We start from the raw sequence: 14,440 nt of genomic DNA, 5'->3' as shown, positions 1-14,440 counted from the left end.
TGTGCTCTTCTACTGAAGTTTGTCCTATCAATACTGTGAAGTTTCCTTGTTCAATATTATTTATTTTCCTTAGAAAGGAGACCTTTCCTTTGCACCAGTAGATCACTTGGACTAAAGAAACTTGCTCTCAAGTTTCCCACTGAAATGTGAGAGAGCTCAGGCCAGCCAGGTGCCTGGGTGTCGCTGGCTTTTTCTAAGCCTCCTCACAGATCACTCGACACTTACACTATTGATTTTTATCCATTTCTTTCCATTTTCCTCCACACTCTCCTATAAGACTAACCACAACAGTTGGAGCTACTGTTCTGTAATTGAAGACAGAGGAACAGATCAAACTCTGGGAAGGTGAGAGAACAGACAGCAGAAATGAAAGCGGTAAATCTCTAATGTTCACATCTCCAGCCAATTAATCCCAGGGCATGTACTTGTTTTGGGAAAGTGAGTCAACTGTTGAATGATGACCTCCTGAAGGTTTAAAAGCCAATTTTGTGAAGAAGAGGGGGAAAATAAGAAAAGAATGCCATATAGTATCTAGTGTGACATCTAAGACTTAACTCCGTGGTAGCCACAGCACTGTCCCCATTTCATCTGCCATCAAAAAGACCTTGCACCTTCCAGAGTTTTGCTTCTGAAGGCCTGGCAAAGGAAGGAATGGTACACTACTGAAATAAGGTAAATGCAGAATACACACAAATAGGGAGGGGACCCAATGAGCTGTTATTTCAGTCTGCTCCTTTACTTTGGTAAATAAAGACACAGATACAAGATCCATCACAGCTGCCTCTGCATGTCACACAGGACTGAAACAAGTGAAACAAGTAAGTGGAAAGAAAAAAACCAACATGCTGAGCTAAGCTTTATGGAAATAATATCATCTCTCTGATTCTTGTTGATGCACGCTCAGAAGAAAACTGCTGTCAGCTTGTTGAGAATAAGCAACTAGGACAAATGGCCAGTACTGTTTGTTTATGTTAAACAGATGCCCTCTACCATCATTTCAAAAAGAGGAAGATAATCCTGTCTGTTCAGCCTCCTGTGAACAGTGGTTTAGACATGCTGCTGCATTAGTACCTTAAAGTGAATTGCTATCACATATCTTCCTTAATTAACACTATTGCACAGATATCCCAAGGTAGGACTACATGGAAACACCTATTAAATGGATATACTCTTACATGTACTTCCAACTAATCAATCACATTTTCCACTAGGCAAATCTTCACATACAACAATCCAATTCTAGGAGCTCTGCTCCTAGAAACACTCTCTGAAACCTAAAGCCAGGATGTCAACATGCTCCACATCACCAACTCTCAGCCTCCCCCAAATCAGGTGTGATGCAAATCACACCAACTTCTGTTAGCACAGGTGGACTCAGACGCACCCCAGCAAGATGCCTCACACAGTTGATAAACCTGCCCTTTTGCTCTTCAGTGTTTGGGCTGGCAAAGTTGAGCTTGAATAATTGAAATCCACACCAGAAATAAGGTGCAGGCCAAGTCTTTGCATCAGTCAAAGCACTTCTGGTACAGTCATGGCCAAGGGGTAATCACGGAATTGTTGCCAACTCACAGTATACTCCAAGCTCAATGGAGCCATTAACTATCCCACAAACAGAGCATTACTTTAGTCATTTTCATCAGGCACATCAAAACAAAAGAAAAATGTGGTGCTTCAACAAAACAGGGCAAAGGGGTAGCTAGAGATTGGATCAACAATTTGCTAATCTGGATGATGTATTTAAGGGTTTTTTTCTAGTTTTGACACAGGATCCTACATGCTACGAACGCAAACAGTAATTCATTTAAATATATATGAGAAAAACTTTGCTCAAGTTTTAAAATCTTGATTTTTCTTAGGCAAAAGACACAAATATTCTAAAATAAAGTCTCTGACCCAGCATGTGAATTTTATAGTGAAATGAGAGCCTGAGGAAGAAAGTCAAGGAAATAACACACAGTGGTGGTTCAGCTGAAATAAAAGCTAGTTCAGTGGTTGAACTACACCAACTCCTTCAAAGATTTGCCCATTGTAGTATGGCTTTATAACCACTTATGCACCATCCAAGTACATAAATGAGGTGTCCTGCCTCTTCCTTACTCTGTCTTGGTCCTAGCTTATGATGCTCAAGTTGTGAATTCAGAGGAGAATGCTTTGGGTCTGTAAATAAACCCGTGGGTTTGGTGTGATAGTAACAGCAGAGCACTTGCGACTCACAACAACCAAACTTGGAGGCCACCTGGAATCTTGTCACAGCTGTTGTTTACTACAGAATGTGGCAGAAAAGAATCAACTCAGTGGGGAGCTGGGAGCTGAGGACTCAGAGGAAGTGCCAGAGGGGCAGATGGCACCGAGGAGCAGGGGAAGACTTCGCTTTGCAAAAATATTTGTATGGTTCATCTATTTATTTCAATAATACGTCACCTTTGGGTCCATTTCAGTGTCTCATTTCTTTATGATAGTTACCACATTTAGAGATCAAATCCTCTCAGAAAACCATCCCGTGTCACCCCTATAGACAATGCTCACATCGCCTTTGGGACGTGACATCATCCCTCAATGGTTCACCAGAAAATAAATCAAACTCTTAACCAACTCTCCTAAAGAAAAAATATAAATGATGATTAAGAGTCTGTTATTGTTATATGAAATAACGAGGTCGAGTCAAACTTGCTGCATCTTTCCTCCCCTCTGCTTGACCTCTGTCTTCTACAAAAGCTACAGCTGTGCCTTCACTCAGTCCCCAAGTCAGCCAAGCACACAACCAGTGTCTGTGTGAGAAACAGAAGCCCTCTGGGTTTTCTCACCACCTGTACCAAACCAGTCAGAGCTGAATCACATGGTATTCTTACCAGAATTTCTAGGGAAGAACTGGTTAATGTCACCTTTCTCCATTTTTCATTTACTACTTATCACTTCATTTAGCCCTTATATTAGTGCAATAAAAAGCAGCTGTCTGGCCAAGCATGCTCAGTCCAAGTGACCTTGTATTCTTGTTTGTGTTTACCACATAATCAGCAGGGAATTCCATTTTCAAAATACAAGGCTTCATAATCCATTAGCACTAGAGATTGGTCCAGGGCTCTGGATTTACTGGTCACATGTACCAAGGAATAAAAATATGAGTGTACAGCCAGATTAATCTCCAGACTTGTAAAGCATCTCCACCCACCGTCCGTGGGTCAGTCTCATTCAAAGTCACATATGAATATTAGCATAATTCTTAAATACTTCTAATGCCCTTCCCACAGTACATGAAGAAAAAATTATATGCTACGTGCCTGACAACTGAGAAAGTATGAAGACACACAATAACTAACACCATTCTCAGATACTCCACTTGTTTCATAAGCGGAACATAAATACTGATGTTCCTATTAATACAACAACAACCCATGTCTCCCCCAGATGTTTCTAAAAGGCAGGAATCACTTTCACTGCTCTTAATTTTAAATCAAAAGTCTTTAGCAAGTCCAAGCAGTTTAACTCACCATCAGGTTCAATAAATCAAATAAAAGAATCAACGTAAAGCATTTAAAAAACGTAACCTTGGTAACGTGTAAAATGCTTCCCCAGAACTTACACTCATTTGCTTTATTTGCTGCTTTAGGAAATGAAATATAACACATAGGCAGAAGGACATTAGTATCACAACATTGCATCTCCCAAGCCTAACACTGCATGTGCTCTCCTGGAAGGCACTTTTTGCACTGTGTTTTAAAAATTTGCAGCCTGGCAAGTTAGGTGATTGAAAAATAATCATATTTCACGTTGACAAAATGGAAAATGGAAGTGTTCAATAGGAAATAATAATTCATATTTATTCTTTAAGTCCGTGCACAGCACTTTAAACCTAATTTGTTTCACACTTTTCACTGATAAAATGAGAATAAACTCAGTGGTGTTATAACAGCATCTGCCATTTGAAGAATCAACATTTATCAGTGTTACCACCCAATTTTAACTGTGGTCTTACACAGCTCTTCTTTATGCAGCACTCAGACTGAAAATGGCGATTACTTTGTGCACCGTTATGTAATTTTTGTTGGCAAATACTTATTTTTGAATTGCAACATAATTATTCAGTATTTATGTATCTACCAGGATAAACAATCTCCGATTCACACAGAGAGAAAACTTCAAAATATTTTGCTGTTCATTTCAGTATCTTGTAACTAAGATGTTTACTAGTTCTTATCCCATCCTGATCTGAAAGGCATGCCATTATTCTTACAGCTCATCCAGGTTAAGCAGAAAAACCTTTTCTTTACAATAGTGTCCCCTGGCAGCTGAAGAATGTCAAACAGAGGTGAAACAAAGCAGGATCACTCTCCACACTTTGTATGTCTTCCCAAAATGCCAAGGACAGTCTCATTTTGAGTAACGATTCTGACCTTCTAAAGATTACCACACTCTAGACTTCTCACGTTTTCTCCTGCTTGGGTTTTTTTTTGAGTGAAAGTGAGCATTTTTTTCTCAGCTTTACTAACTTTTGCTGCTTATCTCCTATGTGAATCAAGGACAACCTTCCAACAGTGGCAGTTGTCTGCTACAATGGCACCCAGCCATAAAAACACTGTTCAATTCTACAAGTTAAATAAGCATCACAAATAAAGTTCTGTTAAGGAAACAAAAATAGGAGCAGTTTTTTTATTCATAGGTTTCAAACCAATAAGAAACATTCACCATCATGATATTAATATAGACTGCTTTTATGGCAGGTTTTTTAGGGTTTTTCTCCAAAGTAGGCATCGAGGGCTTGCATCAAACCATCAACTGCTCCGAAAAGGTAATCAAAAAAGCAGAGTTCAGGGATGAGTCATTTTCCTTTTCAACCCTACCTGAAGCCTGTCTGCTGCCACACATGGAAGTCTGCCCAAGCTGAAAACAATCTCCCTCAGAGCCGTGCACACCACCACAGAAAGGCTCCTCAAAAACAAAGATGGACTTCAACTACGTGTAGTCCACCAGGCCGGGGTTTTGTTACTTACAAGGCACAGCATGGCGATAAAGGTTGTCTCTAATAGTCTGCTGCAAGTCGTGATCCGGCGATCCTTTCTGAAACCTCTGGTTGAGATAATGGCGCAGATCTTTGTTCAGTCTGCTTCCTGCAAAGAAAAAACAGCCATTTATTTATTTCTAAATGCACACAATTAACATTTCCAATTGAGGCAAATGTTAGATTTCTATTCAGAGTCCCCTAAATTATGCCATGCTGACTTTACGAGCGGAGGCTCATCTTCCTCTACAAAGGGCTAATTACCAAAAATAACTCGCTGTAAACAAGAGGTCTCTCTTGTCTCATAATGCATCTTTCTTCCTGTGGTGTTAAACAGATCATCATTCCCTTTTATTACTTATTTGTCTGAGCAAATGGAGAAAGACAGATGATGGGAAAAAAGAAAAATAAAAAAGGTAGAGTATTGTTTTTGCAACTCACTAGAGGGTGAGCTGGGCAGACAGATAGAAGGCAAAAGCTGCTCCCATTGGAGGTACTAATAAAGTTGAACATGGCACAAAATCAAATCAGTGCTATACTTTGTATTAGTATCTACTACAGCCCACAGTAGGAGTTAGGAAAGAATAGACTGAAAGAGTTAAGAGCACCCAAAGTCCTTAAAAACAACAAAACAGCACCCAATGCTTTTCACTTAAATGTATTCATTCCCCCATTCAGTTTTGAACACTTTCAGAAGTGTTCTGAATTCTTGGTCAGAATATTTATCCTATTCTCGGCCAGAATAAGATAAATGAGTTAAAAACAAAACAACAATGAAAAAAAAGAAAAGAAAAAAATGTAGCTGTTAATGATCAATGCCAGTTGCTGAACACCAAATCCTTTCTTGTAACAGCACATATAAGGTGAAGAAACTTAATGAAGTCTTTCCCCTCAAAATATTTGCAAGATGGGAATAGGGAATAACATTGACATTAATTCGACTGAAGAGCAAAAACAGGGATAGAAACTCTTCTGTTCTAAAAAGAAAAGAAAAAAACACTGGAAAAGCTTCGGAAAAATGAAACCAGAATGATCAAAGCCAGAAGCAGTTGCAACACAAGGACCAAGAGAGTGGGCTGGGATTCTGCAGCCTGTTGTGGACATTGGCCTCCAACATGTCCCGAGGTCAGCTGGGGACTGAGCACTCCCTGCCTCTCCTAACACAAGGCCTGTGAGACACCCAGGAAAGGTAATGGGAGCCTGGTTCAAAATCGTGCAGCAAGGGCAGTAGTTCACACAGGCTGTGCAGATCTCACTGGAGAGCACTTTCAGTGCAACAAGGTTATTGAGGAGATTCAAGGGGAAATGGAAAAGACAGACCCACTTGGGGTTGCAGAATCATAGAATGGTTTGGAATGGATTTAGAACAGGTTGGAAGGGACCTTAAAGATCATCTTGTTCTCATCCCCTGCTGTGGGCACGGACACCTTCCATTAGACCAGGTTGCTCAATGCCCCATCCAACATGGCCTCGAAAAGAAGAGGGTGTAGGAAATCCCTTGAGCTGGAAATTAATTGATAGTGTTGGGAAACCTGGGAAAGAATTGGGAGAATATCAAATATCTTGCTCTTTTCCTTTCCTTTGCCAGGCATCTTAATTATGGCCTCAGCTGGAGCCAAAATGCTGGTCTACATGGACCTCGGGCTGAACTACTGCAGCTGTTTCTGAGGTTTTTTTATCATTTGCATTATGATTTTTTTGGATTATTGAGTATGTAATGCAGAGATCATCTCAGTGCTTCTGGACACTGAACATAGCACCACAGTTGCAGATTCCTGGCTGGAGCCTCTAGGAATCACTGCAGAGCAAATCAAGAATAATAATACTGCAATGGAGTGCAGTTGGATGGTGGGATTGGGAGCTGGCAGCAGCACCAGACAAATGGTGACATGAGCAAGTGGAAACTGTTAAATGCCCATGGACAGGATCAGCCCACCCGCCTACTGCAGCCCTGCAACATTTTAACATAAATGTTGGTTTAAAAACAAAACTAAACACAAAAACCCCCCCTCTGTACTCTGCAGTACTAAGTCGAATTTTAAAAATAACTAAGTGATTTGTATTTACGTTCTCCTGACAGCTTTCTTGTTTAATTAAATCTCTTACTGAAGAAAGGAAGGCTCAGGCAGCTATTAACAAAAGGAAAATTTTTAAAGACCAAGACACTCATTACAGAAACGGCTCAAATGACAAAAGTGAAATTAAGGGAGCTATAATTGGCTCAACACACTTTCCTGAGTGACCCCAGCAACATCCCTCACTCCAAGAGCAGATTATCAACCCATTTTCTAACAAAAGGTCTCCAGTTATTACACCATAAAACTGGTTTCCCACATAGGAGGCACCTGGAGGGTTTCGTAGACCCGTGGGCTACAGTTTTTCAACATCAGAGTTGACTTTCCAAACCCCAGATGTTTGATTTCATATCACACTGTTTTGCTCCAGACGGAGACTGGGCACAACAAAAAGAGCACCTGCTGAAATAATAAAGCAGTTCTTTATCTTTTAACTAAACAGTCCATATTTTTCTTTGCACAAGGTGGTTTTTCCTAGCAAAAAATGGATAAATATGACAAACAGTTTGGACATAATGCAAGGGTTTATTCCAGTGGAGAAATTAATGCACTGAACTGCATATATCACATAATGTAAACTTTCTCCCAAAACACCGTGTGATCCCTGATTCAATGATTTATGGCAAAATAATATCTTGAGGTGAAGAAGCTCTGCTGAGCTAGGGCTTGTTTGACCACAGAAAATATGCAATTTACTGATGATACCTGCTTTTAGCTTCCCTCTGTGCCCATTCCATCTAGCATCTCAGTCTATTATGGCCCCGCTGGAAAGTTTGGTTATTTGGTTTATACAGTAGCTGGGATTTCCCAGCTGAGTCACTGAAGCACTAGTTTAGAAGGCAGTTGGAAAAACAGGGGCTGTAGAAATACTTGCACTCACATGAGTGTCCCCCCTTAGGGAGCTCACAGTGATGCTTATTTCTATTACATTTATTTTAAGTGGGAAGGAAAAAAAAAGAAAAGGGGAAAAAAACCCAACCCCAAAAAAGCTTGCTAAGCTACATTCTTGTTGCTAAATTCCAGAAAAGTCTTGACAGGAATAAAGGCTTCTTGCAGCCCTGACAATCTCTGTTCTGCAGTGGCTGAAACCACAGCTGTGGGCACAAGCAGGTTCACCCCACTCAGCTCACTCCACTGCATGGCAGAAGAAAATGAGCTGACATAGAAACTAACTCTATGTAGAAAGCTGCCAAAGGGATCCAGCCTGGAACATGTTGGATTCTTTACCATTTCAAATGTTTCACTCCACTCTGATCTTTATCAAGAATCTCCTCAAAGCTGAGAGGGCATGTTCTTGGTACTGGCATTATTTAGTTGATTCTAGTGGTAGACACAAGTTTATGAACTCTGATATACTCTGAGTCTGAAATGTATGCACCCATAATCCCTGAGAACCTGAAAAAATATGCCAGTGACATTTGAGCAACCTCCTCTGTGCAAATCATAGCAGCAAAATTCATTCTGATCCTCAAAGGCACCGCTGGCTTGTGCAAACTCACCCTGAGAACAAGCCTCACTCTCTGATGGCTTCTGTCCAGACACCAGCCACCACCAGGCTGGGTGGATGGGCAGATGCCCAGAACCTCCTGCCCTTTATGCACAAGTCCTCCCTTTGTAAAATCTAAATCCATGTGTAAGTTGTGCTCAAGAAAATACCTGGTACCAGTTTCCTTAGAGATGAGCTGTATTAACCAGGAGTATATACTGCCCTTCAAAATACTCCTCTGTTCTCATGGAGACTGGATTTTACATTTACTTATTTGAGATTCGTTCTTCTCTGCTAAAAGCACGTGAAGGGGTCCAACAGTGATAATAATGGAGGAACAAGAGAGACAACCCAAAACCAGCAGTTTTCCAAAGCAGAAGATACAGGTCTGAAGACCCACTGCTCAGCTCTTCCTTTCTGCTAGCCAGGACATGCTGGAAATCACTTATTTGCACGCAGAAAAATCACCTTGTTATTTGTGTAATCAAAATTAGGCTGATACATGTAGCTTTAGAAAATGAAACATACAAAAAAATGCAAAACTCATCAAAATTTACAAGCTTTCATAAGTAAAACATGTTCAAAGGTTTTTGTTGCTCTTGCAACAGTTTCTTTCCCCTTTTTTCCCCACTGAACAAAACCAATGCCCCTTTTTCATGTAAAGATACAGTCAGAGAACCAGCTTTTCACTGCTTCTCTCCCCATAGTACTACTCCAAATTTGAGATGTTTGCATTTTATTATCTGAATCCTTCCCTACCTTTGAATGAAACAAAGAGCAACTCACTAAATGGCTGTTTTTCTCAGTTATTCTTAATTATTATACTGTATTTTAGAGAACAACAATCATCCTCCCCCACCACTACATCGCAACAACAATATTTTAGTAGTAAAAGGAAACTCAAGGGGGAAACATCTGTCACAGAAAAAAAAAATATTTACTGACATATGGTTTTCTGAGAAACAATAAACCCTCCTTGTCAGTTTTGTGCAGCACAAAATGTACCTTAGATGGTTTTGTGATTAATGAAATATATTGACTTTTTCTAAACACATTCTTTTCAAACCTGCAATTCTGTCACACATTTGTCCTCCAACAGTTACCTGATATGAAGTCACTAGAAAAGCTGTGCTCTGACACTTACTGCTACAATTCCCACTTTCTGCAGGAAGAAAGCTGCACGTGGGATCATCCAGCACCGTCTTTGCTCTGTGAGAACATCCTCTCTTCGAGAGCTATCCCACACCAAGCAGCAGCACAGATCTGGGAGCTGAAAGCCTCTTGCCTTAATGACATCTTGCCTTGCAATAAGGAAAGCAGACTGCTTAAGTGACCAAGCAAAACCTGAATTTTTTTTTTCCAAGAAAAAGCTGAGTGTGAACATCTCAAGGCTGCCAGCACCTTCCTGCCAGCTGGTGGAGAGACGATGCCAGAACTGTGCAATATGTGTATTCTGAAGATATATTTTAAACTCATGTTTTATGTCTTTGGAAAGTATCACTTTATAGTTTATATTAATTACTGCAGCTGTTTTATCCCATTTATGTTTAGAGATGGTCATAGATAATCCTGATAAAGAGCCATACTCTGACAGAGCCTATAGATGCTCGTGCAAAGATGGGTCAGGGTCAAGCCCGGGACACACTGGTCCCTGACCTATATTACACTCCTGTAAGCAGATTACACCAGTATATATTTTTTTGCTTTACCCTTCTTTGGGAAGGCTATCAATTGCTACATTCACAGGGGCTGATAGCATCTGAACTGGAAAAATCCATTTTCCATTCCTGAATTGCAGCAGAATCCCCCCTTTCTTGTCAGGAACTCTGTTTAAAGGCGTCTTTAGCAGAGGGATTCTCTGTGGGCAGACAAAGACCATTTGAAAACAACAGGGCCATGAAGCAATGAAAGGTTAAAGGCCTCACTAAAGGGATAAAAGTGCAATAGAGTCATCTGGATTAAGGCTCTCTCTCTCTCGCCACCCTGATGTCTACATCGAGAGGGAAGGATTCAATTTTTTAAAGACACATGTTGGATTTGCAGTATAAACCCCTGATTGTAACATACTGTCTTTCATCTGAAGATCTCTATCTGAAGGTATTTAACAAACACTAATAAGTTATCATGGCTGGCAGGGTTTTACTCCTGTGCTACAAAATGCAGAACTGCTGAAAAGAGGAAAAAAACCCTACGAAAACCAAACAAAAAACCCCAAACCTTGCTCATTTTAGAGGCGTGAGCAGAGAACCTGCAGCTCACATTTTTTAAAGCAGCAAGTGGACTTGAAAGCTCAGCTGACTGGCCTTCGTGGTTGGGTGACTTCTCTCATGCTTCTCTTTCCAGGGCCGCTGCTCCTAGCAGAAGGCACTCAACACAAACTCATCTATAATCAGAGGCAAAATAGTTCCCCTTAACTATAAAGTACATTAAGTAAGCTGGTTATAAATATATCAACTCCCTTAAAAAACCCCAATTTTTCTAAAGAAATATTAAAATATTAATAATGTAACTCAAGACAACTTCTCAATCTGTTGTTAAATCCTTACTAAAAAGTGGGGTGTAGACAGGGCTCTTGGGAAGCAGAAGACAGTTCTTAAAACTTTTCCATACAGCACTTAGCACAACAATAGTGCCAGGGCACCACCACTGTCTCTTACTAATACCTGCAATGGATTTTCATCAAGTCCTTGTGAAAAGGTGGCCCTGAGACTCACATATATATTTTGTTAATGCCTGGAGAGATTCATATTATTCTATTTCTGGATCAATTAATAGGATAATTTTCATAGTAAGGTACTGGAGGCAGCAGCCCATCTTAAAAATGAAGGCTGAGTAGATTTTTATCGTGTAACAAGACTGCACTGGCAACCACATCATCAGAAAACATTCCTAATCCCAGCAGTTGTTATAGAAATGATAATAGTTTGTGCTACATCGTTTCAGTCTGTCCCATCCTTGTCTTCCAGCTGCTGTCCAAAAGTGATTATAAATAATGGGGCTATAAAAGCCATTCAATAATTAGAAGATTCATTGGCCATATGCCAGCAGTGACAAAAGAGAGTGATTTATGTAAGATGAGTCTGTCACATCTGCCAGATCACAGTTTCATTACGCCTGTGGCTTTAAGGTCACAGTTTAGCACTGTTCCAACAGCCATTTGTCAAGGGGGTGCTGGGGAGAAGAGGTGCAATACATCATGGTTTTGTTTGCTTTCTTGTTTTAACTACTAAGTAAATAAGTAAATAAAGTCCAGTACCTACGTTTGTTATTTCATGTCTCTTGTGAGGTCAAAGATACAAGAAAACATTCATCATGGTTGGCCAGAGTTCAAATAAGATCACAAAGCACAAACATCCAGTTTAAAAGCCTTAAGCATTCATGTGGCTTCTTAAATTCAATATATACTAAGCATGTCTGTCTTCCAGCCACCCATGAAATGAAGGCACCTTGTAAACCCGTAACATGTTGGTAAATTAATTGCTACTACATTTTCCTAACACAAGTAAACTTAAAAACCTTTTATGGCTCAGTGTTCTAAACTGATATATAAACATTGCCATGGGAGTTTCAGCTTAACAATTAACATGGCTCAGCAAACACCTAATTTGATCCCAATTCCATTTTCTCCTCTTTTTTTCTTCTAAACAAACAAACAAAAAACACCAATGAACTTTTATTGCTGGGGACCAATACCAGTACTATAAAGTCCAGATGTTTGGATGTTCCCCATAAAAGCTTCATCTGTTATTGTCAATGATTGCTTCCATTCCAGCGTGGACAGTCTCTGGTGACAAAAACTACTGGTCTGAGGGTACAAACTGGATCTCTGTTGGAAATGCTACACCCAGTCAAAGCCAGTATATTACTCTAATTTGTACCAGCCTCCTAGAGCCAGACTGCACACAGCAGAACTGCTCAGATCAGAGCCTGGATGCTGCCATTATTCTAACAAATCCATACCACAACCAAAGCAAAATGACTGCTCATTCTTTACCCACCTCTTGAAGTAAAACATAAAACACTTCCCAATTTTCATGCTTTAAAACCTTCTCAGAACAACAAAGCCTCGTTCACTGCAAAAGCCTTCCAGTGGAAGGAAATTATGATAAGCTGGAGGGTTCTGCCATGAAGAATTGCACAAAGCTACAGGATGAACTACCTACACAGCAATAAAATTGCACTTTGATGGAGCATGGTTAAGGCTTCAGCAGCAGCCTGGCTGCTGAATCAGCAGTGAGCACTTCAGTGCAGCTAGTAATTCCTGTCTGGAGAATGAATAACACTTGTTACTTTATTACTAACAGAACTTCTTAAAATATTATTTTAGGTGTAAGCTGTGAATCTGAAGGAGATGTATTCACTCAAAACTTTCGGGTCATGTTCAGAATCAGGCACAACCAAGAGCTTTCTTGGCACGGTACCTTTGGTATCACTCTCAACCTGCATGGGTGAATGAACCAACACTGAAGTGGTAATTCAGCATTTGCTGCTACAGAAATGCACTTAACAGATCATAAATCCCTGGTGAAACTATTCTACGAGCACCTCACCTCATCTACTGCATTCACAGGGCGCTCCACCTTATTTTCTGTGCATTAATAGGGATTCACATTTCTACTGCAAATTTAAACAAACAGCCTTTCAGCTAAGAAGTGCCAGAAAAACCCACAGAGCTCAGCCTTGGAGGTTGAAAAGAAAAAAATATTGTTATTTATACACCAGACCTGAAAATTTTGAACACTCATGACAAACAAACTTCTGTTGCCCCCAGCAGAATTCAGGTCATCAATACCAGCAAATACAGCAGTAAGCCGAGCCTTTCTCCCCCTTTGGCCTCTTCAAGCTTCTGGTGTCCTCAAAGTTTCAGCCCTGAATTCTTGAAGCTCTTGGGGAAGAAACTTTCCTTCACCCTGCAACATCTTTGCAGCCCAGAATAACCCTGACCTGGGATAGAGGGAGGCCACACAGCCACGATGGCACCCCAGGAAGGGGAGCATGGTCTGCCACAGGCAGACAAATCAGATCTTTCTACCTCAAGAAGGAACTATTTTATTACTCTCTTCCACAAAATACTGAGGTTTGAGTTTGTTTTTTTTTCCTGTGCCTGAGCAGGTCAGTGTTGGCAGGTGACAAAAATTACTGGGGGTTGCTAAAGCTTGTGTTCACATGAAGCAAAAACCTGATGCTGTTGATCTTTGCCACAGCTTTGCTACAGGTTACAGCAGGTTTCAATGCAGAGGGATCCTGCCTTAAAGCAACAGCATGAAGAAGAATATGAGGACATTTTCTGCTCCTCTCTTCTTAAATCATGTGATACCTTTTGTGTCCATATGGATCTGGAAGCACCACAACACTAAATAAACGATGACATTTCTCCAGAGAAAGTGGCAACCATATCTGCCCCAGGAAAGTCTAAGGAGGGAAAATCTGATACATGTGACGTAAAAATATGGGTAACTGAAAACACGCAGCTCAACAGCAAGAGCACATGACAAATAGAAAAGGGAAAAGAAAGGTCAGCAGTAGTAATGACTGCTGGCCTTAGATACCTCTAAAACACATTTGAACTGGCCAGGCATAGAGCTTCAGAAACACGACACTGGTGCATCCATATGGATGCTGGCAGATGTAGAGCCAGCCAGGGTGCTTCACGGGCATAGTTAATTATGAACCCAACTAACTATTAAGAGCTGGAGATTAACCACTCCTACGCTGCTACTGACTCATAGGAGACCTCTTTTCTTCCCCCCATGCCATTCTCAAAAAATGCTGCAAGCTCCCCAACTCTTGCCTCAGCTTTTTGTTTTCCTTGTTCACTTTGAAGAATCCATAGACACACAACAAGGAGAGAGTCCGGACTGTCAGGTGGTCTCTTGGAAT

General features: G+C 40.6%; 1 protein-coding gene across 28 annotated transcripts in view; it reads right to left on the bottom strand.

The window, feature by feature from the left end:
- The window catches only part of MAGI1 (membrane associated guanylate kinase, WW and PDZ domain containing 1), a 337,306-nt gene that overhangs the window by 164,883 nt on the left and 157,983 nt on the right, over nucleotides 1-14,440 (bottom strand). For all 28 annotated transcript variants that reach the window (XM_032698643.1, XM_032698646.1, XM_032698647.1 and 25 more), the window contains exon 2: nucleotides 4,992-5,108. In XM_032698643.1, coding sequence (XP_032554534.1) covers nucleotides 4,992-5,108 — 117 coding nt within the window. The remainder of the gene's footprint in view (nucleotides 1-4,991; nucleotides 5,109-14,440) is intronic.

This window comes from Chiroxiphia lanceolata, chromosome 11 (genome assembly GCF_009829145.1).
Source record: "Chiroxiphia lanceolata isolate bChiLan1 chromosome 11, bChiLan1.pri, whole genome shotgun sequence".
In the NCBI taxonomy this organism is placed as follows: domain Eukaryota; kingdom Metazoa; phylum Chordata; class Aves; order Passeriformes; family Pipridae; genus Chiroxiphia; species Chiroxiphia lanceolata.
Note: the sequence above shows the minus strand (reverse complement) of the source record. Positions and strands in the feature narration are given on the sequence as shown.